We start from the raw sequence: 23901 nt of genomic DNA on the forward strand, positions 1-23901 counted from the left end.
GCCAAATCGGGGGTACCATAGGGAACCCCCATGTCAGAGCATCTTTTGGGGGGGGGGGTGTCAGGCTGATTTACACAAAAATTACAGTACTTCCGCCTGTTTCAGTTTCGCCAGGTCCCGTTTTCGCGTACTTCCATATTGAATACGGGGTAAAGCAGGGACGGCCGCGATACTTTTCCGCCTGCAGAACAGGCGAAGTAGGCGCAAAGTCCAGGGCCACGAAAAAGTATCGCGGCTCGGCTCATATTGAATACGGCTCTATGCCTCGCACGGACAAATATAGAGTTTGTTGGTCTGAAGAAAAAAATTGTACAGTGTGTACCCAGCTTTAGAGCGAATCTCTTAGATACATAATTGGTTTTGTTATAACATTCCATTACATGATTTTGCTGGAACCTGTTTTTCACATTTTATACAGTCACGAGGAAGTCGGATCATTTCCTCATAATACACCATAGGGGAATTACTTAAAAACACGTTGAGCGCATAACTAATGTCATCGTACAGCACAGTACTTCCCAGTGACAAAATGGAAATGTACTTCTTCAAAAGCAGAATGGACTTTTGGATAATGTCATTTAGATGGTAGCTGAGTCCATGCTCACCTCACAGGAAGGAATAGTTTTGTGTTGACGTATAACAAATACCAACAGGCATGTTTCAGCTAAAGACAAACTCGCCTAAAACGCAGCTGCCTGTAGTGTAGAACGATGTCCTCTATCAGCTCAAGTGTGTGTATTACACAGAAAACCTATTGACTGGGGCATTGACTCAGGGACATTCTACAAAAATGAAGGAATATGTAAGTGTTCTTATTTACTTTTACACTACTTTCTTTTTTTTAATGAGTTTTGTATTATTTTTTTTTACATTTATTTATTTTTTTAAAGAAAATAGTTGGTTTTATAGCTTTCTATTATCTTTAAACCGTATATAAATGTCCTGTGGGTGTGTAGTCAGAGTTGGGACCTATTCTGAGTTGTGCGTATGCATAGTGCATTCCATTTTCAGTGTCCTCTTCTGCACCTAGCATGGGGGGCTACAGGTGCTCTGGTGGGTGGAGGTGTGGGGGCTGTGCCATCACATCGATGAGTATGACTCGGATATAGTCACAGAGGCCTTACCATCTCTGCAGGCGTCCGGAATTGAACCCGCATTACCTGCGACTGCGAATCAGGCCCTGTATGCAGAAGGCTTTTTTGCTTGGCTGTATTCATATCGCCTTTCTAAACAGTTTTTTTTTATTATTATTTATTATTGCATTTTTGTATCATGAGCATTTATTGATATGAGAGAATATTGCACTTTGCGTAAACTGCATCAGTAAGAATAAGTTTGCCAAAAGCCTAAATGACAGGAAATGACTTTAATCATTAGTAATTAATTGCTATAGTAGCTCAGCCTTTGTGGTCTCTCATTCCATCGCTCTATACCAGAAATGATGCAAGCTGCACCCCTTTATGAAAGTGGCCAATATCCTGTTTATGGGCGATTTCCACTGAGCAAAGTGCTTGATTTTTGCACCAGCTTAGAGCGGAGATCTGGGAGTATTAAGCAGCACATTTCAATCCGCCAGTGTTTGTTTTAAGGAGCTGGATTTAAAGGGGTAGTAATATTAAATGCAAATCCAGGTTTGTTTTGTGTTTTGGTATTATTGCCCTTTTAAATTCAGCGCCCGACTGTGCTATGTTATTTCATTTGTCTCATCCTGTACTGTTTGTGGAACATGTTTTGAACCTACCAGTTTGCACATAAGTTCCACATGTCTGATGAATAATTTAAGTAGTAATTGAAGTTCAAACAGTTTCTTGGATGGCAAATTGAAAAGTTACAGATGTGTCCTCATACACTATTGCTGCACTCGCCCAAAACAGCCCCTCTCGGCGGTCCCGTGCGACTCTGCTAACGCCGAGCATCTTTGAGACTGCAGTGATTTAATTTGATATGCAACACTTGTATATCTGTGTGCGACAGAGTCTCAATCTGTGTACAAAGTGCTACAATGCAGCCAAGTTCCGATGTGCTTCTTATACAGACTCAGTCGCACACACAGATAAACAAGTGTCGCATATCAAATGAATCAGTGCAGTCTGCTGGTGCGTCTAAGTCGCAGTGTGACAAAGCCACTCTTTCAGGCGGATTAAAAAGGCGCTCAGCGCGAGCAGATTCCAACAGGACATGGCGGCTCACTTGCGTCAGGCGTCTCGCGCCACATGGCGTATTGAGGCTAGGTGTATGAGCACACATCTGTACATGTAATGGTAGGGGTTGCACTAAAGGGGTGGCACCTTGGAATTTGATGTGATTATTACATTTGTGTACAGTGCTCCTCTTTAGTCATCCCTACCTCCTCACAGCTGGTGGCAGCATCTCTCTAGAGCAGAGGTCGCCAACTAATTGGGGTGTGAGCTACTTTAGTAAAATGAAACTTCCTAAAGAACTACTAAAATATTAGATAAAAAAAATCTGACTAATAACCGAACAATTGAAGGTCATTTAATGAAAATGAAAAAAATGTTTAATAGAAAATAAAATGCATGTAATTATTACAGTGATATTGGTTTAGTTTGTAAATAAAATGTAAGAACAGGAACATTTCACATTACTGACTCCAAGGAGGTACGTGCAGTAGACGAGCAAAAGATATCGGCAGGGCTGCTGTGTGATTCTGGCAGGGCTGGACGGGAGTCGCTTGCTCCTCTGTAGCGTAGACTCCATGGGTGTAACCACGGGGGAGCCACACATCAGAGGTCACTTCCTCCTAGTTGACTTGGCAGTACTGCAGCTAGGTGAGCTACCAAAATTAAGACAGCAAGCTACTGGTAGCTCGCAAGCTACAGGTTGGAGACCACTGCTCTAGAGTGTGTGCCCTGATACACTGGTTTCAGTGGTTCTCAATACTAATTTAAACTCATTATCTTGATTTGTCACTAAATTCTGGGATCAAATGAGACCAGAGACTAATGCTGGGCATACACTGTCCGATAAAATGTCAGACCGACAGATCTTTTATCTGACTAGCTAAAACCCAGCAGAAATCGTGGCCAAACACTAAGATATTTCCGGGTGTACTGCCAGGATTTATGCATTCCTTCCCTGGGGAGGAAACCTTTTCTTGTTCCTTCCCTGTAAAGGAGCAGGGGAAATGTTGAGCGTGGCAGCGCATACATTGCTTGATGTGGCTGACTAATAATTTGTATCTTTAGGACATATTGGATGATTTCAGAATGTCTGACTAACCGATAATTAGCGCTCAATTGCGGCAATACACTGTACAATTATCTGAGTGATCTGCTGATACCTGACGGATTGGCCAGATAATTGTATAATGTATGCCCAGCATAAGGTCATCACCCAGACAGTTGTTCCCCAGCATATGGCTGGCAGGTAAGCCCAGACTGGCTCTCACCCCTAACAGAAAGCTTGATGTTGCCCTGTACATTCTGCTCTTTGTAACATTGATTATTTACCTTTTGTACAAACATTTTTATGATTTACTATTAGTTATGCTGAAGTTTAAAGGACTCCTGGCCCGTATCCTTAACACTGTGTTCCATATATTCGGAAAACGGTACTCCCAGGACAAAGAAAGCGAGTCAGGACTGATAGAAGCATTCATTTTACATGGCTGCAGTTTACTTCTGCTAACTTCATTACTCATCAGATTTAATGAAGTATCAATACTTAATTTACTTAATGTATGTTTCTTGGCGCAGTAATGCACTGGCTTGGGTTTGCATTATGTCCTGGTGTGTCCCTCCTGCTTTTATTAGAGCATCCCAATGCAGCTCTCGGGTAGCCTATTACCAATGTTGCTCCATCACAGCCAGTGGTTAGTGTCTAGCAATTAGGCTTGTGGCATAATGTCTAGTGATTATACCACAGAAATAAAGTAAATAAGTAAACGAGCAGAACACTTATTTTGGTTTTGTCTTCAACGTTAATCCTTGACAGGCACACACAAGTAGGGATGCCAGCTGCCATACATTTATACTCTGTACCAGTGATGTCCAAACTTTCTTGGATCACGGCGCCTCCGATTATCAGAATTTTGTTTTCAGGGCACCCGTAGGCCAATAGTTTCTTTTTGAGAAATTTAAAAAAATTATTAAATTGTGCTTCCCTGTCATTCTCAGGGTCTATTTACTAAGCAGTGTTAGGAGACAGAGTGAAAAGTGATAAGGTGCCAGCCAATCAGCTCCCAACTATCATTTTTCAAACACAGCCTGTGAGATGGCAGTTAGGAGCTGATTGGCTGGCACCTTATCACTTTCTTATCACTTTTCACTCTGTCTCCTAACTCTGCTTAGTAACCAGACCCCTCAGGCCCAGTAAAGTGCTGGCTGCAGTTCTGTTCGTCCACGTATTTTATATTTGGCAGCTCTGGATTTGCCCATCACATTGACCATTATAATTTTATATGGTCTGGGACTCCCTACTTGTGGCACCACTGCAAGTGCCTCACCACACGCAGTTTGGGAACCGCTGCTCTGTACCTTACATACTTGTACAATTCAGAGATTCTTTCTGATGTTCCTCCATTCTAGCTGTAACCCTTTCCTTTGCCGTGATATTAGATGTTACCAGCGATGGATGTTACGTTATGTTCTATTATGTTTCAATGCATAATTGTACTTACCCTTTTACCTATGGTGTTCGCTTGTTAGCTTTAAATGTATTACAGGTCCCTTGGACCACTCCTACCTTAATTTTCCCCCCGGATGCAAGTGGCAATGCAGACGCTTCTCACGAATTTTAGCTTACTGTGCATGCGCCAAAGAAAGTAGACGACTGGTCATGCAACGAATGAGACATAGCACACACAGACGGAGCTCACTAGTATGTACAGACTGATCCGTCCTTCAGACCACACTATCCATAAAATGGGTGTTTCTCGGCCGTAACTGGGAGGCTGACATGCAATTACTTGTAAGTGATTATCTCAAGGGAGTGTTGTGGGCGTGTCACCCAACTTCAGCTAATTAGTATACGTTACTTGGGAGGATTCTCTCATTACCATAATGTAGTAAGCAGACATCCACGGCCAGACGGAAAAGCGCCCAGCGCTGATTTAGAATCAGCCCCTTTGTGTGTTGTATGTTTTACTTATTTCCTTTGGACGTAGTGGTACAGTGCTGGTCATTATGTTAGCTAGATTTGTTTTGGGTCATAGGGAGTGCTGTTCCCGTCTCTGACTCTCTATTCTATTTAATCTGTTTGTTGGATTTTTTTGAACGTGACAATCTTTCAATAAATATATGAAAAAGAAAAGTAGTGTTGTAGTTGGAAGATAAACATAACACCTATAAAGAGCCGCAGTGACCAAACATAGACTATGGGCGGGATGTAACAGAGTCTGCCGGAGGTGCGGGATGCAGACTGAGCTCCATCGTTTTTGTAAAGTTGCCATCCTTTACAGGGCAAAGCTGAACTGGCAGACTCTATCTCTATTACATCCCGCCCTATATGTTCTCTAGTGTAATATTAAGATTCTGTCCTAGTATTTATTTTCTGCCCCCTTCTGTGTGTTACTTTTCCCTCCCTTCCATTGCTGTAATGTTCATATTTGTAGGCAATTGTCTCACTCTAATACAGCAATGCATCACTGTACAGTGTCTGCTATTCAAGATCACTGAAACGCAAACATTACTCTGAAGAACAGGCAGGGCATGTCCAAGCCTGACTGTCCTTGTGGCAACCTTACCTAGGAGGCAGGTGAGGCCGATAACTACGCCCAGCCAAGTCAACTTAACAGGTGTGGGGGGGGGGGGGCTATTGCGGTTTCAGAGACATTTAAGAAAGCTACGGGGTCTCTTGTTAGGTTACATGGACCCTCGCTGACCAGTTGCCCAATTACACAGAGAGGATGTATGTAGAAAAATCCCTGGAATGTAGCACACAATCCAGGAGATAGAAGTGTGCTCAGTGGCAGGCGGTTCACTTGCTTTTTAAAGCAAATAAAACTAGGAAGTTGTTTTAACTACCTTTGATTAACAATGTTCTGTTCATGGTGAGTATTGTACTAGCTGCCAATTTCATATTATTATTATTATTATTATTATTATTATTATTGTTGTTGCTGTTGTTGTTATTATAAATAGACCCACACAAGTTGAAATAAAACTTCTGAATTTCTGGCAGGAAAAATGGCCCTATAATAGTATAGTCCACTTTTCCACGTCTTGCCGTGTTACAAATGGAGGAGCAATAGTCGAAAGCAGCAGGGAAGGAGAGAGGTAATACGTCCAAACTGCCGGGAAGCAAAGGGGCAATAGATCACCAGCTGCAAACTAGAGAAGAAGCTATGTGGTCTCCTGTGTACTGCGCCAGGATGCAGCTCTCCGGAAGGTATGCAGTCGGGAAGTCGGCGGACCTAATCCCGACAGCCGGCTTCCCGACTGCTTTATCCCGGTGAGGGTTAAATGACAGGCGTCTAAATGTAGACGCCTGTCATTTTACCAACGCCGGGAGACCGGCGCCCGGCATCCCGATCGAAGTGATGCCGGGCGCCGCTGCAGATAGCCGCGAGGGAGGAGGGTTAGGTTTATTGTTCCCGTGGGGGACTGAGGGCTAGGCACCGCTCTCGGGAGGTTAGGGTTAGGCTAGGGGGAGGGAGGGAGAGAGGGTTAGGCACCCCCGGGGGGGATTTAGGGTTAGGCACCCCCCGGGGGACTTAGGTTTAGGCACAAAGAGGGGGGATTAGGGTTAGGCACAAAGAGGGGGGATTAGGGTTAGGCACTGGGGAGGAAGGTTAGGGTTAGGCATCCTAAAGGAGGGTTAGGGGGCTAGAAATAGGTTAGCTAATACTTACCTTCGACGATCGGGGTTTCCTCCTCTGCCGGCCTCCTGGTGTCGGGATTCCAACCGCCGGGCAGGGGTCCGGCGGTAAATCATACCGCTTCCCTGCGGAACGCTGCTGTGTATTGCTGTTACCCGAACTCCAGCTAGCCAGGAGCGCTGAACAAGGAGCTTATAAACCTCTATAGAAAATATAATACACAATATGTAAATTCACGTTTGCTGCAGGTCCAAAAGAACCAGCTGTGGAGGTTCTGAATATATTTAAGACAGAAAATCATATACAAGACCTACGCAGTAGGAAATTAACACATAACGAGTGTAGCTCGTAATTATAATTTTAGTAAGGATAATTTCTTGAGCATAAGGAAAATAGTATCTGTTGATATTAATGATGGTTAATCACAATAGTGATCAATTTAAGAACAAAATTATCTAATACATTCAATTCAAAATAAAATAAAAAGAAATAATAAAAAGCAGGGCAAGACAAACGGAAGTCCAATAATAATATTAAAAATAAGTCAGAAAAAAATAGGGGTTCAAAAAGGAATCAATGTAGCAGTCTGCTAAAACAGGGATATTATTATTATAATTATTATTATTATCCTTTATTTATATGGCACCACAAGGGTTCCACAGCAACTTACATAGTACATAAACAAATGAGCACACAAGACAAGTACATAGACAGACAAATAATAACACAAGAAAACAGTTATTAACAGTACAAACAATGCAGGACAAATACAAGATTTATACATTGCTGCATAACACTTAAATAAGCAGCATGGCATCAGCAACCAAGGGTCAGGTGCTGTTGTAAACTAAAGCAGGAGTAAGTGAGGGAGAAGCACATGTGGGAAGAGGGCCCTGCTCGTGAGAGCTTACATTCTAAAGGGGAGGGGGCAGACAAACAGGGGTGACACTGGCAGCAGGTAGTGGCAAATCCTATAGCTGAGAGACTCAGTGTCTCTGTATAAGCCCAGAGCTCCGGCAGTAATGACAGTCTCGTAAATACAGCGATACACTTGCAGTCAGAAAATTAATTCCTCAGCCTGATCCCAGGGCCCCGGAATCGATAAGCGGCCCAAGACTTGTAGCGAGTGGGGAAGCACAAAGATAAGCACCGATATACCTCAAGTCTTTCCGAGTGTCCTCGAAAGGAAGGTGCTTGGTGGTTCTCCCCTCGATGGTAGTGGATGGCTTACAAAGTCAGGTTGAAGAGGCCGACGAATTCTCCGGCATGTAGGAGAAGGTAAGATACAGGAGCGCTGGACAGGTGAGAAAGTCCTGGGATGAGGGGGGTCCTGGTACGTTATGGGCTCTCCACAGGGAGCAGCTCCTTCAATGTAAAGGTGATGGTGAGGTCCTGTTCCACTGCCCACAGTGCACCCTGGAGCGCCTGGCTGCTCACTCCTGAATGCTGTGTGTGGGGTTTGTCTGGGCACTTGGCTGCTACTGCTGCTTGGTGTGTGTCTGGCTCCAGGGAGAGCCCTGGGAGGTGTACACTGCACACTGTTTTGGGGGCTCCGCTGTTACCTGAACCCCTGCTCCCCAGCAACCAACCAATACAGCAGCCCAGATTATAGTTGACTAGTGCTGCCAGAGTTGAAGAGAGGGCACCAGGAGATGCTGCCAGCTCACGTTGGACAGGACCCGCAAGGTGAACTCTCCATCAATGCTGACTTCCAGCATTGCTCCCTACAGGCGGAGAATAGACTGCTTCTTCGGTGACTACACGCCACACTTTAGTGCTGAGGAGTGGCCGCCGGTATAATGAGCAGCCGGGCATGTAAGAGCTACGTTGCAGGACATAGATGTGGAAGCGGCCCTGCTGGGAGATGCTGTGTCTGCACCGGATGCGGCTCCATGCTGTGTCCCAGGTGCAGTTTGTGACCTTTTCAATTCTGTATACACCGGGCAGGAACTGGGCACCACGGGATGGAGCCTGTGGCCAGGAGCTGGGTTTCGGGGGATGTAGACTGTGGCCAGGAGCTGGGTTTCGGAGGATGGAGGCTGCGGCCAGGAGCTGGGCAGGGGGGAGTTTGGAGGCTGGGGGCAGTTGGTGGACACAGGGGGCAGCAGACTCTGGCCACTGAGCTGGAGGAAGTTGGGGGGAGACAGCAGGAAGGGATCTGAAAATATCCCCCTCCTGCACAAGCTGATGTGTAAATGGCAGCATGTTATTAAATACAGGGGGTGTACGCCATCTCAGGATGCCGTACAGTAACAATACCAAGTTCTGAAAAAAAATTCTTTTTTCGGAACTTGATGAATGACCTAGTACACACACAGTGGCATCCGCGGGGAGGGGGGAAGGACACACCGCCTGGTCGCCGGGAACCGCAGCAAGACACAGATGACGTGTGTATGAACGACCATCATCTGCAGATATATCTGTGTAGTGTGTACCCACCTTTAGTTTGCTGTTTAAGGCTCAATACAGTTCACAGTTTAGGTACATATACAATGCCTATTTGAATGAGTGTGTTTCCCCAAACATGAAGCTGTAAACAGGGTTAAAAATTAGGTTTTGTGTGTGTGCTATTATGCTATTATTAATTATATTAATCACAGTGTTGTCTGGGCTATATTGCAACAATTTGTGTGTGTATATGTATATATGTATGTCCCTTGGATTCATTATTGAACTGTGGTTAGGCATACCCAATTACCAATAATATAAGCATAAATGCATGACTTCACAGCTGTCCATGTATAATTATTTAACACCACAAGAGCGGCAGAACCTTAGTGTCACTACTCTTATTCTGGCCACTTGTCAGGTGTTCAGCTAACGAGTGTATAACTGTCTAGGGGAGAGAGGTGTCATTACTAGCTGTGTGAGGTTCTCTTTGCATTTAATTAGCACCTCTAGCAGGGGGGAAACCACTGGTAAAATGCTATAGAAAATCACTGTGGAGCAGAGCAATGACAATATGTTTGTTATGTACTTTGTGATACACTAGTGATTCCCAAGGATGATGCATGCTCAACAACCATGGTAATCGATTTTATTAAAGGACCGTTGTTGTGCTTAATCATATTCTTCACACATAATTGATTGCCTTGAGTGTGAATAGATTTCTTGAAAAAAGTACGTACAGGTTTTAATGGTTCAGAGCATTTGTCAATATAAAAATGTCCTTTTATTCAGGGAAATATAGACCGACAATAAAATTACTCTTATATGAAGGACCTACTAATAACATTCCCAAATGAATGGATATGTGGAACAAAGTTATGCTTATACAGGGCAGTGTTTTTCTAATACAGCAAATCTAATGTTGGTACCAGGGCCGTAACATGGCACAGGGCACCGCAGGGCAGGGGGCGCTGTTTGCACCTGTAAATTTACTTATCATTCTCACTTGTAGCTGCTTCTTCTGTTATCCCCAGCATCTCCTGGCCTCCCCTATCTCTTCCCTGGCTCTTCCCCATGAGGCCATGGCAATTTTTCAGGTGCACTATCTTATGTCCCTATTTAAATATTGAGGGGGGGCATCAATGCTCTCTCTGGCACAGGGCACGAAAAAGTCTAGTTACGGATCTGGTTGCTACTCCCACTAAGAAACACAGTGCTGACCTTAGGCTCCAGCAGTTGTATTCCACCAAGTTCTTAAAGCCCTTGCTCTGAGTACGGACAAAGCATCTTGTGGAGAAAAATACAAGTTTCATTCCTGTAAAAAAAGACATTATTATTATATATTTTTTTACTATTTTGTTTTTATATTTACCTTTTATTTCCAAGACTTTTGTGACTTGATTCAATTTCAGTCCTTTTCTTGTTTTCATTAATTAGTTAATATATGTGTGTGTGTGCATATGTGTGTGTATGTATGTATGTAAAATATATATGTATATATATGTGTGTGTGTGTGTGTGTGTGTGTGTGTGTGTGTGTATATATATATATATATATATAACACATACACAGTACCAGTCAAAAGTTTGGACACACCTTCTCATTCAATGGTTTTTGTTTATTTAAATTATTTTCAACATTGTAGATTAATACTGAAGACATCAAAACTATGAATGAACACATATGGAATTATGTTGTAAACTAAAAAGTGTTAAATCAAAATGTTTTAGATTCCTCAAAGTAGCCCCCTTTTGCTTGGATGACAGCTTGCACACTGTTGGCATTCTCTCAATCAGCTTCATAAGGTAGTCTCCTGGAATGGTTTTGAATTAACAGGTGTGTCTTGTAAAGAGTCAATCTGTGGAATTACATGCCTTCTTAATGTGTTTGAGACCATCAGTTGTGTTGTGCAGAGGTAGGGTTAGTACACAGTGGACATCACTATTTGACTACTGTTGTAATCCATATTATGGCACCAACCACTCAACTCAGTAAAGAGAAACGACAGTCCATCATTACTTTAAGACATGAATGTCAGTCGATACGGAAAATTTCAAGAACTTTGAATGTATCCTCGAGTGCAGCTGCAAAAACCATCAAACACTATAATGAAACTGGCTGTCATGAGGACTGCCCCAGGAAAGGAAGACCAAGAGTTACCTCTGCTGCAGAGGATAAGTTCATTAGAGTTACCAGCCTCAGAAACCGCAACTTAACAGCACCTCAGATTAGAGACCACATAAAGTCTTCACAGAGTTCAAGTTGCAGACAAATCTCAGCATCAACTGTTCAGAGGAGAATGTGTGCATCAGGCCTTCATGGTCATATTGCTGCGAAGAAGCCACTACTGAGGATGAACAACAAGAAGAGAATTGTTTGGGCCAAGAAACACAAGGAATGGACATTAGACCAGTGGAAATCTGTACTTTGGTCTGATGAGTCCAAATTTGAGATTTTTTGTTCCAACCGCCGTGTTTGTGAGATGCAGAGAAGGTGAGCGGACGGTTTCTGCATGTGTTGTTCCCACTGTGCATAGAGGAGGAGGTGTGATGGTGTGGGGATGCTTTGCTGGTGACACTGTTGGTGATTTATTCAAATTTCAAGGCACACTTAACCAGCATGGGTACCACCGCATTCTGCAGCGCCATGCCATCCCATCTGGTTTGCGCGTACTGGGACCATCATTTGTTTTTCAACAAGACAATGACCCCAAACACACCTCCAGGCTATGTAAGGGCTACCTGACCAAGAAGGAAAGTGATGGAGTGCTGCGTCAGATGACCTGGCATCCACAATCGTCCGACCTAAACCCAATTGAGCTGGTTTGAGACGAGTTGGACCACAGAGTGAAGGAAAAGCAGCAAACAAGTGCTCAGCACCTCTGGGAACTCCTTCAAGACTGTTGGAAAACCATTCCAGGAGACTACCTCATGAAGCTGATTGAGAGAGAGCCAAGAGTGCGCAAAGCGGTCAACCAAGCAAAAGGGGGCTACTTTGAGGAATCTAAAATCTAAACATATTTTGTTTTGTTTCACACTTTTATTTACAACATAATTCCATATGTGTTCTTTCATAGTTTTGATGTCTTCAGTATTAATCTACTCTGTTGAAAATAATTTAAATAAACAAAAACAATTGAAGGAGGTGTGTCCAAACTTTTGACTGGAACTGTGTGTATATGTGTGTGTGTATATAATATATACACATACATACAGAATGTGTGTGTATATATATATATATATATATATATGTGTGTGTGTGTGTGTGTGTGCGTGTGTATATATGTATATATATATATGTATATATGTGTGTGTTTGTTTCTATTAATGGTTTCTTGTAATTAATAATCCATGTAATCCTGTTCTGTCCAGGCATTATAAAAGAAAATAGTTTCTATTTTGTGTTTTCAAAACTCTTCTATTGGGGGGGGGGGGGTTCACGCCATCTACTACTTTTTTTTTTTTCTCCTGATGGAATGTTCAACCTCTCTGTATCATTGTATGTTGTAGATAAAGCGGGGATATGCTAGGGTGACAGTAATGGAATTGGTATATATAATAAACGGTGATCCCCATGCCTTGCACATTGCCCTGTGTGTGTGCTGCGCGGCGCCTGTGAGTCAGAGATACTTGTGTACTAGCTGAGCCTGTGTGTGCGGGCCTGCCTACCCCGGCAGATGGGAGGGGGGTGTGTGTGCCTGTGCCTGTGCCAGAGGAGGAGGCACTGGCAGCTGAGACACCTGCTCCTCCCCCCTGCTCTCTGTGCGATGGAGCGGCCGCAGTGAGCTGGCTCTGGGTGCAGCAGCAGCAGTAGAAGAGGCTACGCGATGGTTACACCGGCCCAGCCCTTGTGCGAGAGCTGCGGCCGGTCCCTGCCAGCATGACTGAGCCCCCGCCGCGCCCCCACTGCTCGGTGCTCAGCTGCTTTGTGAGTCTCCTAAGCTTATGGAGGTGGGAGGGTGGGCGCCAGCATTTGCAGACCAGGGCTGGATATCTACTGGGGGGGGAGGGGTTGCCAGGGTGTCTGTGCCCTCTGAGAGCAGGACTGTAACTCTGACTCACCCAGGTAGCTGTGCTTCTGTGTGAGATGGCAGATATGGGCAGTGCTGCTGTGTGCGTGTGTGATACATGGCAGATGTGGGCAGTGCCGCTGTGTTATGTGCATCTAGGTGTGCAAGTCATTTAAAGGGATCAGACAGAGGACCCCTCAGTGACAGGCCACTTCTGGGTATCCTGGGGGAGAGCGCAGTTGTGGAAAATCCTGGCCAACCACTCCCTTGTAGGTGCAAGCCCTGCCTGTAGCTGCGAATGACGATTCTGTGGCTGCAGCTATACACATCTGTGTTTCCCAGTCTCTGGGATACCCAGATTTCCAATGAGAAGTGTGCGGCACATGTTAAGGATGTTGGTTATAGGGCACAATGATTACACAGAGTAACGAGCGAATGTTTCTAGATGCTGTATATGACCATAGCAGTGCTTGTCAGATGGTTCTCGCATGTTCAGTCCCAGGCATATTGTGTTCTGAGCATTGGCTATTTAGCTGGAGAAAGTATGTATCATTTTAATGGTGCAGAGGTCCGACCTGTCTAGGCCCATTGACAGCGAGCTCTCTGTCTTCCAGGCCATTTGGCAGATTGTGCTGTTTTCGATGCGGTCTGGATGGAAGTTGCTGCGCTGTGAATCCACTACGTAGCTGTTTGCTTTGCCAGTGTCTGGCCATATGTGACATTTCATCATTGTATATACATAAATATCACCTTTTTTGTGTTCATAGTGAGTAGGCTAATTTTAGTGGCACTTAATCATCCTTTATTTCCATAAGCCGTCCTGTAGATCAATGTCTCCACACAAGGGCTATCCCAGTCTTGGAAGTTTAATTATTGGGAATCTATTATGCAGACATTGCTGTCTTGTGTGCTTTTTTGCTCTTGTGCTGTATGCTTCAATGTTAGAACTAATTGAAGTGTCTGTATTATTCTTTTCAGATTAAGTGCATTTTAGATTTAAGTTTAAGGCCAATAGAGCACTATGTGGATTAAATGTCTATAATGCATATCAATGAATCATTTCAGCAGGCTCTTGGAACAACGTCATGGAACCATTGGTTCATTTCTCATTTCTAAAAGCTCTGTCTGTTCTCAATACAAAGTGTTAGTTCTACACAATACTAAAACATACTACTTACCTTGTACCAATACTAAAACATGCTACTACTTACCTGGTTCCATTTCCTGACCAGTCCTAGTCTGTCCTGCCTGCTAGAAATTGCATGGTGAGAAGACTACTTTCCAACTATGCATTATCTCTTTTAGGGGTCAAATTATGCTGTCTCAAGCTTAAGTAAATCTATCATAACAATTGTTTTTGTCTCACCTTGGTATAAACCCCCCCCTGATATGTTCATATCTCATAAGTTTAGCCAATAGAAGACCAACATTACCCAAATATATTGTTGCCTACAATGCCATCTAATTTAATGAGAAAAAAGCCACTTGTTGCATGTCTAATACAAGTTGCAGAACTCATAGAGGAAGGACGTTTTATACCAAAATACTTTTTCATATGCAGAGCATTGTAGGGCATCTTGTGTACAGCAGGAATAACTGCACAGAGTTTACATGTAAACCAGAGCTAGTCGCAATATTCTTTTGTTTTCAGAAGGGTTAATAGGGATTGGATTATAGTATTAATAATTATCTTGTAATATTTACTTATCTATTATGGATGCAGATAATGGTACGCAATGGCTAAGGATTAAGTGCAGAATTGTTATCTTATCTGATTAGTTTGGCTGTATAAAGATTGGGATACTTAAATTGCAATAACAAATACATAAAAACACATCTTGTGCAATAGTGCACCATTCACTACCATAGGCACCTTCATTGAAGGCTGAGCGTGACTCCTCGTTATATCCATGCTGTGTATACCATGCGGATGTAAATGCCTATACCAGTGTTTATTCGCCTCTGCATAGTTTTCTGCTGTGCTAGATACACACAGATTTGCAGTGGGGATAAGCGCTAACATTTGTTCTGTTTTTACATTTATTGCCATGCAACTTGTACAGTACAGGGAATACCGGCCAATGTCATATTTTATTATTTTTCATCTCTGATCCTATACAAGAATATTCATATGATTTAGTTATTTTCCAGGTATGATAAGACATTTGTGAGTTACATTAGTAGCTCACTTATATAAAGCACTTAACATTTCGTAATTCTAATTTTCATTCACAGTAATAGTAAGTATAGTAAATGTAGTATACATTAGCACACAAGGGGTATCAGCATGCGGTCCTCCAGCAGCACATCCCAACATGCCCTGCCATAGATGTAGCATGCCCTAATAGCAAAGCTGTGGGAGGGCATGCTGGGATGTGTAGTTCCACAACAGCTGGAGGGCCGCACGTTGAATACCCCTGGTCAGGGCCGTAGCTAGGGTAGTGCGGCCGGTGCCATCGCACAGGGGGGGCACTGTTAGGGCCTGTCAAATTCCTGTTTATTATCATTCTCACTGGTAGCTTCCTCTTATTTCATCCCCAGCATCTCCTGGCCTCCCCTATCTCTTCCCTGTCCCTTTCCCATGAGGCCATTCCCCTTTTTTGGGTGCATTATGTCCCTTTGAAAAATGAGGGGGGGCGCCAATATTCTTTCTGGCACAGGGCACCAAAAAGTCTAGTTACGGCTCTGCCCCTGGTATACACTTTTGATTTGAGTTGCCAACAGGCTCACACCTAAGAAGTGAAACACTGTCTGTGATATGTAAACGCTCAGTCACTTTCCATTGTTTGCTTCATCATCATGGTCATTATTATTTTTTGGCAGGGTGAAGAGCCCCCCAGTCTGGAATACATCCAAGCCAAGGATCTGTTCCCACCTAGGGAACTGGTGAAGGAGGAAGATAAGTTACAGGTAAGGCTTTCACATTGCTGAAATGTGAATATATTGTGCTAATGTCTACCCTGCACAGAATACATACAGCCAAATATATATGGCTCTTGGGTAGCAAAGTATAATTGCGGCACACTTTGTGCCAAGCAGCGAGTGAGCAGCACATCATATCTAGCAGCTAGTGTTCGGCACATAATCGCTAACAGCCAGTCCCCAAGACTTTATGCTCTGTGGCTAGCTCATTCAGCAGCCAAAGGATAACTCATTATATCTAGATTCTAGGGCAACACATTGTACCCAGTAGCAAGTGCCAAGCATTTGGTCAGTAACACATGTCAGTTCTTCAGAGCTTGGACCTCCTCCTATCATTTTCTATAGTATGAATCTGCTGTTCCTTCCAGTCTGGTTGTCACATATGCTCACAGCATTGCATATATTGTGTGGTGCTGTGTAAATAAACATACAGACACAGCATGTTCTGTTAAAGTGAGCCTGCAGAGGGTTTGTATTTATCTTAGATGGTAGGTGGGGGGAGCAACAGGGTGATATGGAGAAAACTTCTATTTGATGTGAATGATCACAGAATGTGCAGTTGAATGTTTGTGCTTTCCCTATTAATGGGATTCTGAATGCCGTGCTTGCTGAGAACGTTGCTAGACTTCTAACCCTATGGTTCTGCTTCCATCAGCAGTGGGAATGCAACACGACTCATTTGTGTGTTATTATGTGGTCAGTGGCTGCAGGTGATGTCTCAGATGTCACATACCACCTTTGGCTAATACCCCTTTCACATCTGTATGCCGAGTCTCACCCAGAATTTTGTTCACTCACCCATCCTGGGTGTGACCCCGCTGAGACCCCTTTCATACTGGCGGTCCGACATGGCACTAATGCCATGTTGATGTCGTCACTTTCATCATGTGGTGAGCTGGCGCTTGGAGTTGATGTCATCGCCAATTGCCGGCTCTTCCTATCCAGTGAACGGGACCCAGGTCGCAACGACCTGGGTTACCCGTTCACACTGCAACGCGAGCTGGTTGAACACGCTTTCAACCCTTCACGTGACCAGGGTTGAAATGCCGGCTCTTTTGACCCGGGTTATTTCAACCTTCCCCTTTCACACTGCACAGTAACCCGGGTTATTGCTTGTAGTGTGAAAGGGGTATGAGGCAAAGATTAGTATGCAAGGGTAAAAGTATCCAGAAGCTTAAATCACACCCTTAACTGTTTCTCTCTGTAAGGATCATTTTGAGGGATCATAGTTTTTACTCTATTATCGGACAGTCGGCTCTGTTGCCTTGTAAACTACTTCTGTTGTATTCTAATAGGCAGTTGTCTTGTTAAGGCTTTTAGTTATATTGCTGTTCATGGCTTGTAGGTAAGGGCGATATCTATTCACTTATTCTTTAACCTGCACAGGTGGAATGTTTGTACTTGCTTGATTTGTTTATATTCATTATTTCATTAGGACACTTATGCTGGGCATACACGGCAAGATAAAATGTCTGTTAGACCGACAGACATTTTATCTGGCCGGCTGCCAGCTGCAGATGTCCGCGGCATACGCTGTGAGAGAAATCTCACAGTGTATAGCCCGACATCCGCACTCCGCCCCCGGGGGAGGAGACATTTCCCTGTTCCTTCCGTAGGAAATGTCTGTCTGTCGGCCGCGCTGGGCATACACTGCCCGATGCGGCCGACAGTTACCGGGTAAATATCGCATCGGACGGGCATGCTGGACAATCCAGCATGCCCGACCGAGCAATATTTAACCCTCGGTTGCCCCCCCCACGCTACAATTATCGCGGCGATCCTCCGATATCGGGCGGATCGTCCCGATAATTGCAGCGTGTATTGCCAGCATTAGAAATGTTGTTACATTTACTGGACTGTCTTCTATTAGATCCGATTTTGTGCTATATCCTTTAGTGGTGGCAATAGAGGAGATATAGAAGTATTTTTTGATCTATGATTCTTTGTATGCCATCTGAACTGCCATTTTGCAAATTCACATTGATAAACGTAATAAAGTGCTATGCTTGCTAAAAATAAATAGAAAATAGGTAGTATTTATTGGTGATTTATTGACTGAGAAACGATAGTGTGAAAATGAGAATGCGTTCCTCACCATTGATATACATGCCAACTCTGGCCACTGGATGTAGTCGCCATCCCGACAGTCAGGATGGCGACGGTCACAATACCAACAGCAGCATCCCGACTGTCAGAATCCTGACAGATTGCCGAGGTAAGTATTGGGGGTTAGGCACTAGGAGGAGGGTTAGTGTTAGGCTGTGGGAGGGGAGGGTTAGGGTCAGGCTGTGGGAGGGGAGGGTTAGTTTTAGGCTGTGGGAGGGGAGGGTTAGTTTTAGGCTGTGGGAGGGGAGGGTTAGTGTTAGGCTGTGGGAGGGCAGGGTTAGGGTTTGGCTGTGGGAGGGGATGGTTTGTGTTAGGCACTAGGAGGAGGGTTAGGGTTTGGCTGTGGGAGGGGAGGGTTAGGGTTTGGCTGTGGGAGGGGATGGTTAGTGTTAGGCACTAGGAGGAGGGTTAGGGACAGGCTGTGGGAAGGGAGGGTTAGGGTCAGGCTGTGGGAAGGGAGGGTTAGGGTCAGGCTGTGGGAGGGGAGGGTTAGGGTCAGGCTGTGGGAGGGGAGGGTTAGGGTCAGGCTGTGGGAGGGGAGGGTTAGGGTCAGGCTGTGGGAGGGGAGAGTTAGGGTTTGGCTGTGGGAGGGGAGGGTAAGAGGTTTGGCTGTGGGAGGGGAGGGTAAGAGGTTTTGCTGTGGGAGGGGAGGTTTAGGGTTTGGCTGTGGGAGGGGAGGGTTAGGGTCAGGCTACGGGAGAGGTGGGTTAGGGTCAGGCTACGGGAGAGGTGGGTTAGGGGAAGAGTTAGGGTAAAGGGTTATTATACTTAAAAAAAAAAAAAAATCTGTCGGGATTCTGACTGTCTGCATCCTGACTATCGGGATCCCGTACCAACCCCTGGCCACAAAGGGCTTGTAAGTATAAAACAAAGCTAACATGCCGTACAGATTTCAAATACTACAATATGTATACTGTAACATTAAATGTTACATTATCGTATGTATAGTCACATAATTAATGTGCAAAGTACCACCAAGACAGTGTAAATTTATTCATATTTATTTTGTTATTGGATATTGAAGTCAGCATATTATTCTATGTCGCCTATTGTGCCAAAAATTGCAGTCAAGATGTTTTGGAGAAGTTTTTCATTTAAAGATATACTGTACCTGTGGCAGACATTTATAGAGGGGGACATACATAGGTAGGGGCATCTGTGACACATCTATAGAACGGGCAATCTTGAGTGCTTGCTGCCCTACCAGCTTTTTATGGGGGAGATTTATCAAAGCTTGGAGGGAGATAAAGAAGGGGAGAGATAAAGTACCAACCCATCAGCTCTTAACTGTCATTATTCAAGCACAGCCTGTAATTTGACAGTAATAAACTGATTGGTTGGTACTTTATCTCTCTCCACTTTATCTCTCTCCACTTTGGAGAGAGATAAAGTGTCATAAATCTCTCCCCATATGAGCTGAAGAGGAGGCAGTGTGACTTGTGATGATATAGTATTAAATCACTACTTTTTATTCAAGCGTAGAAAAACAAATCTACCTATATACTGTATTGCATCAGCCAATTGTTATAGTGAATTACAGTGTTCTCCCTAGAAAATTTTGCTAGCCTGGCGGCATCAAGAAGTAGCCGGGAAAGAGCCTTCGCAATAATGAAATGTTGAATTCCTGGCTTTATATTGGTTTAAACTCAAGATTAACATTTTATATATTAACTCTTCTCTTCTTAGAGGCCCAGTTGTCTGCTGCTTTTTCATAATCAAAGTCTGTAGGATCTGGTCTCTAGTGAAATCAGCATCAGATGATTTAATGTGCTCTGCTTCATGCGATTCTTTATATCGGTTCTAATTTGTTTTAGTATAGAAAATCCTTAGAGCTGACCAGATATTGCCCACTTGCTTTTTGGACATAAATACATTTTTTAAGAGCTGACCAGATACTGCACCACTTGCTAGCGACACAAAAGGCCTCCCCAGTAACAAATACGGGGCCGCTGATACACAGACAGATCACTCACTTCACTGATTGCCGGCGACTGTTCCCGCCAGAAACCGCAGGCCCTTTCTTTTACACTGGGTCTGCTCTGCCCTCCAGTCTGGTGCCGCCCCGGTACTGTGATGTGTCCAATAACTCGCTGTGCGCTGATGTTTCTATAAGATTGGTTGCTAAGGGCAACTTTTCCGCTAGTCTACGTCTCCATTCTTTATAATTCTTCTCCCCCCCATTAACTGAAATACATGTCATTACAGTTGCTGTACTACAGACACAAAAATATTGTCTCCAAATGCCTGGACATCGGCATGCAATCTATTTGATGCAGGCTACATATGGTGGGAGACCGACCTAGATTTATAGCTGGGCATAGATAAGTTATTAAATCTATGACACTACTTGAATGAATTTATATTGATCCTATTGAGGTTATTTATTTCTTCAAAGAACCTTGCACGTACATTCCATGATGATAGAGGTTGTATTTGGCAGATAACTAGCTAAGATATTACACTCAATCAATATCGGGCAGATTAATAGGATAGAGGATTACCCACAAATCATGAAGGAACTGCCATAGATTGTATAGTCGTACGTGCAGCATCAGGAAGTAAGTGGCTGCCAGATTTTTGTTTTAACTTTTATTGTATTCATATCACTGCACACTTCAATATTTTTTTTTTTTAGCTTATCACTTAAGTTGTATTTCGCTAAAACATTGGGAACATAAGATTGTCATTTGATCATTTTATTGTTTTTAAATGTCTGTCGTTTGTTCCAAAATTCTGAAGTATGTTTCTCTTCCAATCATTTAGGAAACAGTGTATTAGAGACTATTAATGTGATTAGATACTTTTCTTCACTCGTGTGCGATATTTCTTAAACAAACCCTCTCCTAATGTCATTGTAATTTATGGTAGAGGGGATATGACAAGGTGTATTATAATTTGAAAGACACCGCTGTGGTTTTATATAGGGACAACAAGCCCGCCATCAAAATTTTCAGATTACTAATACATCAGGGAATGTAACGATATGTGCTGACAGAATGAGGAATATGCGCTCCTCTTCAAGGTGTCCTATCTATCTATCTATCTCCCGGGTTTAGGGGTCTGTGTGTTCTTTCGGGCTAATCTCTTGAACCACTGGACGGAACCATTCATCTGTGACAAAAGGGAGCCGAGCAGTGACGATTTTACTGAAAAGCAAGTTACAGAAAAACTGTTGTGCTGTGTCAGTGACTGCTGCTGCAGGGGCGAGGACTGCGCGTTGATTGTCTCACTGTCTGAGAGACAATCAGAGATAGCAATTGCTTAACAGCAGCCTAGAAAAGGGAGGAAGTCGGGGACTGAGCAGGGTCACATCTGAGGCAGACCGAGAGTGAGCGCCTACAACAAACCAATGAAGATGCCCTGATGCAGACACAGTAGCCAATAAGGAGCCAGGGGAAGCATAGCGATCAGTAATTACAAAAGCAAACAATCGTCGGAACTCCATAGAATTATTTCCATTTTATGGTGGCAAACATCGTACTACCACCATCAAATAGTAAAAACACTACCATCGTAACAAAAACATCGATAAGCTGAACCTGCAGGCGGACTCCGGCCACCACTCTTCCTCCGTGAAGTGCTCCCTCTCCAGCGTGGTGTTCCCGTCAGCTGCACACCCTCTGAGAACAGGAGGCATTTCCCATGTATGTCAGCGCTGTTCTTGGACAGGGGCACCATAGCGTGGAAGCTCCACAGGAAGACAGGTTTCATTGTGCAAAGAGGACCTTACTCATCACCATATTCAGCAGCTGGCGAGGGCTGCGCTTGGAGGCTGCGGAAATATACACAGGTGCCCCAGCCCTGGGGACTTTCTGCTGATAATGCTTACGGTAGCTGCAATACAAATCTCTCATCCATGATCCTCCTGCCCTTCCCAGCACATCCCAGTGGCTGGGCCCAGCCAGCTGCATGGCAACACTAACACTGGTGAGATGCAGGGAGCAGGACTGAGAAGCAGGGGGTTGTGGTGAGATGCAGGGGGCTGTGGTTAGAAACATTGGCAGGAGTGAGAAGCATGGGCCTGTGGTGAGATGCAGAGGCCTGTGGTGAGATGCAGGGGGCTGTGGTAAGAAACATTGTCAGGAGTGAGAAGCATGGGCCTGTGGTGAGATGCAGGGGGCTGTGGTTAAATATAGGATGCTGTGGTGAAATGCATGGGGTAGAAGTGGGATGCAGGGGGCTGTAGTGAGAAGCAGGGGGCTGTAGTGAGAGGCAGGAGACTGTGGTGACATGGTGTAGGTTGTTATGAGATGCAGGAGGCTGTAGTGAGAAGCAGGGGGCTATGGTGAGAGGCAGTAGACTGTGGTGACATTGTGTAGGTTGTTATGAGATGCAGGGGGCTGTAGTGAGAAGCAGGGGGCTATGGTGAGAGGCAGGAGGCTGTAGTGAGATGCAGGGGGGCTGTAGTGAGAAGCAGGGGGGCTGTAGTGAGAAGCAGGGGGGCTGTAGTGAGAAGCAGGGGGGCTGTAGTGAGAAGCAAGGGGGCTGTAGTGAGATGCAGGGGGCTGTGGTGTAGGTTGTTATGAGATGCAGGGGGCTGTGTGGTGAGATGCAGGGGGCTGTGTGGTGAGATGCAGGGGGCTGTGTGGTGAGAAGCATGGGCCTGTGGTGAGAAGCATGGGCCTGTGGTGAGAAGCATGGGCCTGTGGTGAGAAGCATGGGCCTGTGGTGAGAAGCATGGGCCTGTGGTGAGAAGCATGGGCCTGTGGTGAGAAGCATGGGCCTGTGGTGAGAAGCATGGGCCTGTGGTGAGAAGCATGGGCCTGTGGTGAGAAGCATGGGCCTGTGGTGAGAAGCATGGGCCTGTGGTGAAATATAGGATGCTGTGGTGAAATATAGGATGCTGTGGTGAAATATAGGATGCTGTGGTGAAATATAGGATGCTGTGGTGAAATGCATGGGGTAGAAGTGGGATGCAGGAGGCTGTAGTGAGATGCAGGGGGCTGTAGTGAGATGCAGGGGGCTGTAGTGAGAGGCAGGAGACTGTGGTGACATGGTGTAGGTTGTATGAGATGCAGGGGGCTGTAGTGAGAGGGAGGAGACTGTGGTAACATGGTGTAGGTCGTTATGAGAAGCAGGGGGCTGTAGTGAGAAGCAGGGGGCTATGGTGAGATGCAGGGGGCTATGGTGACATGGTGTAGGTTGTTATGAGATGCAGGGGGCTGTGGAAAGATGAAGTTGGTCCCGTACAAAGCCAGGACATGTCGCTAATATTAAAATAAAATTGATGGTCTTCATAGCCGTATAATGGTAAACTGATCACAGAGGAGTAGTTTGATACGTTGGGGCTGATTCTGAGTTGGGAGTAAAGCATATAAAAAAGGCAAGGCACCTGCTCCTTGGCAAACCGTGTTGCATTGTATGTGGGACAGATTTAAAATGTTAAATCTAAAGCTACCCAGCTTTAGATTTAACATTTTAAATCTGTCCCACACACTATACGATGTGTGACCCTGTCGGCGGTGCAATGCGATATAACAGTACAATGAGCTCGCTTTACGAACCGGTGTATGATGGCGCGATGTTTCGTTACATGCTGCCTGTAACAGCACCTGCTCGTTCACCACATCGTCCCACCTGCAGCACAGCAGATAAGACCATGCGATGAATGACCACTGTGTATGTGCAATTGGGCCGGGGCCGGGGCCGGACTATCCCATCTGTACACTTGGTTTTGTACACATTATCGTTATCGGGG

General features: G+C 44.6%; 1 protein-coding gene across 3 annotated transcripts in view; it reads left to right on the top strand.

The window, feature by feature from the left end:
* Positions 1 to 23901, top strand: part of MTMR4 (myotubularin related protein 4) — a 90946-nt gene that overhangs the window by 29766 nt on the left and 37279 nt on the right. Inside the window, exons 1-2 of one of the 3 annotated variants that reach the window (XM_088455290.1) lie at positions 547 to 802; positions 15999 to 16085. In XM_088455290.1, coding sequence (XP_088311416.1) covers positions 791 to 802; positions 15999 to 16085 — 99 coding nt within the window. In that variant the 5' untranslated portion in view covers positions 547 to 790. Of the gene's footprint in view, positions 1 to 546; positions 803 to 12950; positions 13094 to 15998; positions 16086 to 23901 lie in introns of those variants that run through there. The other 2 variants (XM_088455280.1, XM_088455299.1) reach the window with 2 other exon arrangements.

Source organism: Taudactylus pleione, unplaced genomic scaffold (assembly GCF_031769625.1).
Source record: "Taudactylus pleione unplaced genomic scaffold, aTauple2 ptg000040l, whole genome shotgun sequence".
NCBI lineage: Eukaryota > Metazoa > Chordata > Amphibia > Anura > Myobatrachidae > Taudactylus > Taudactylus pleione.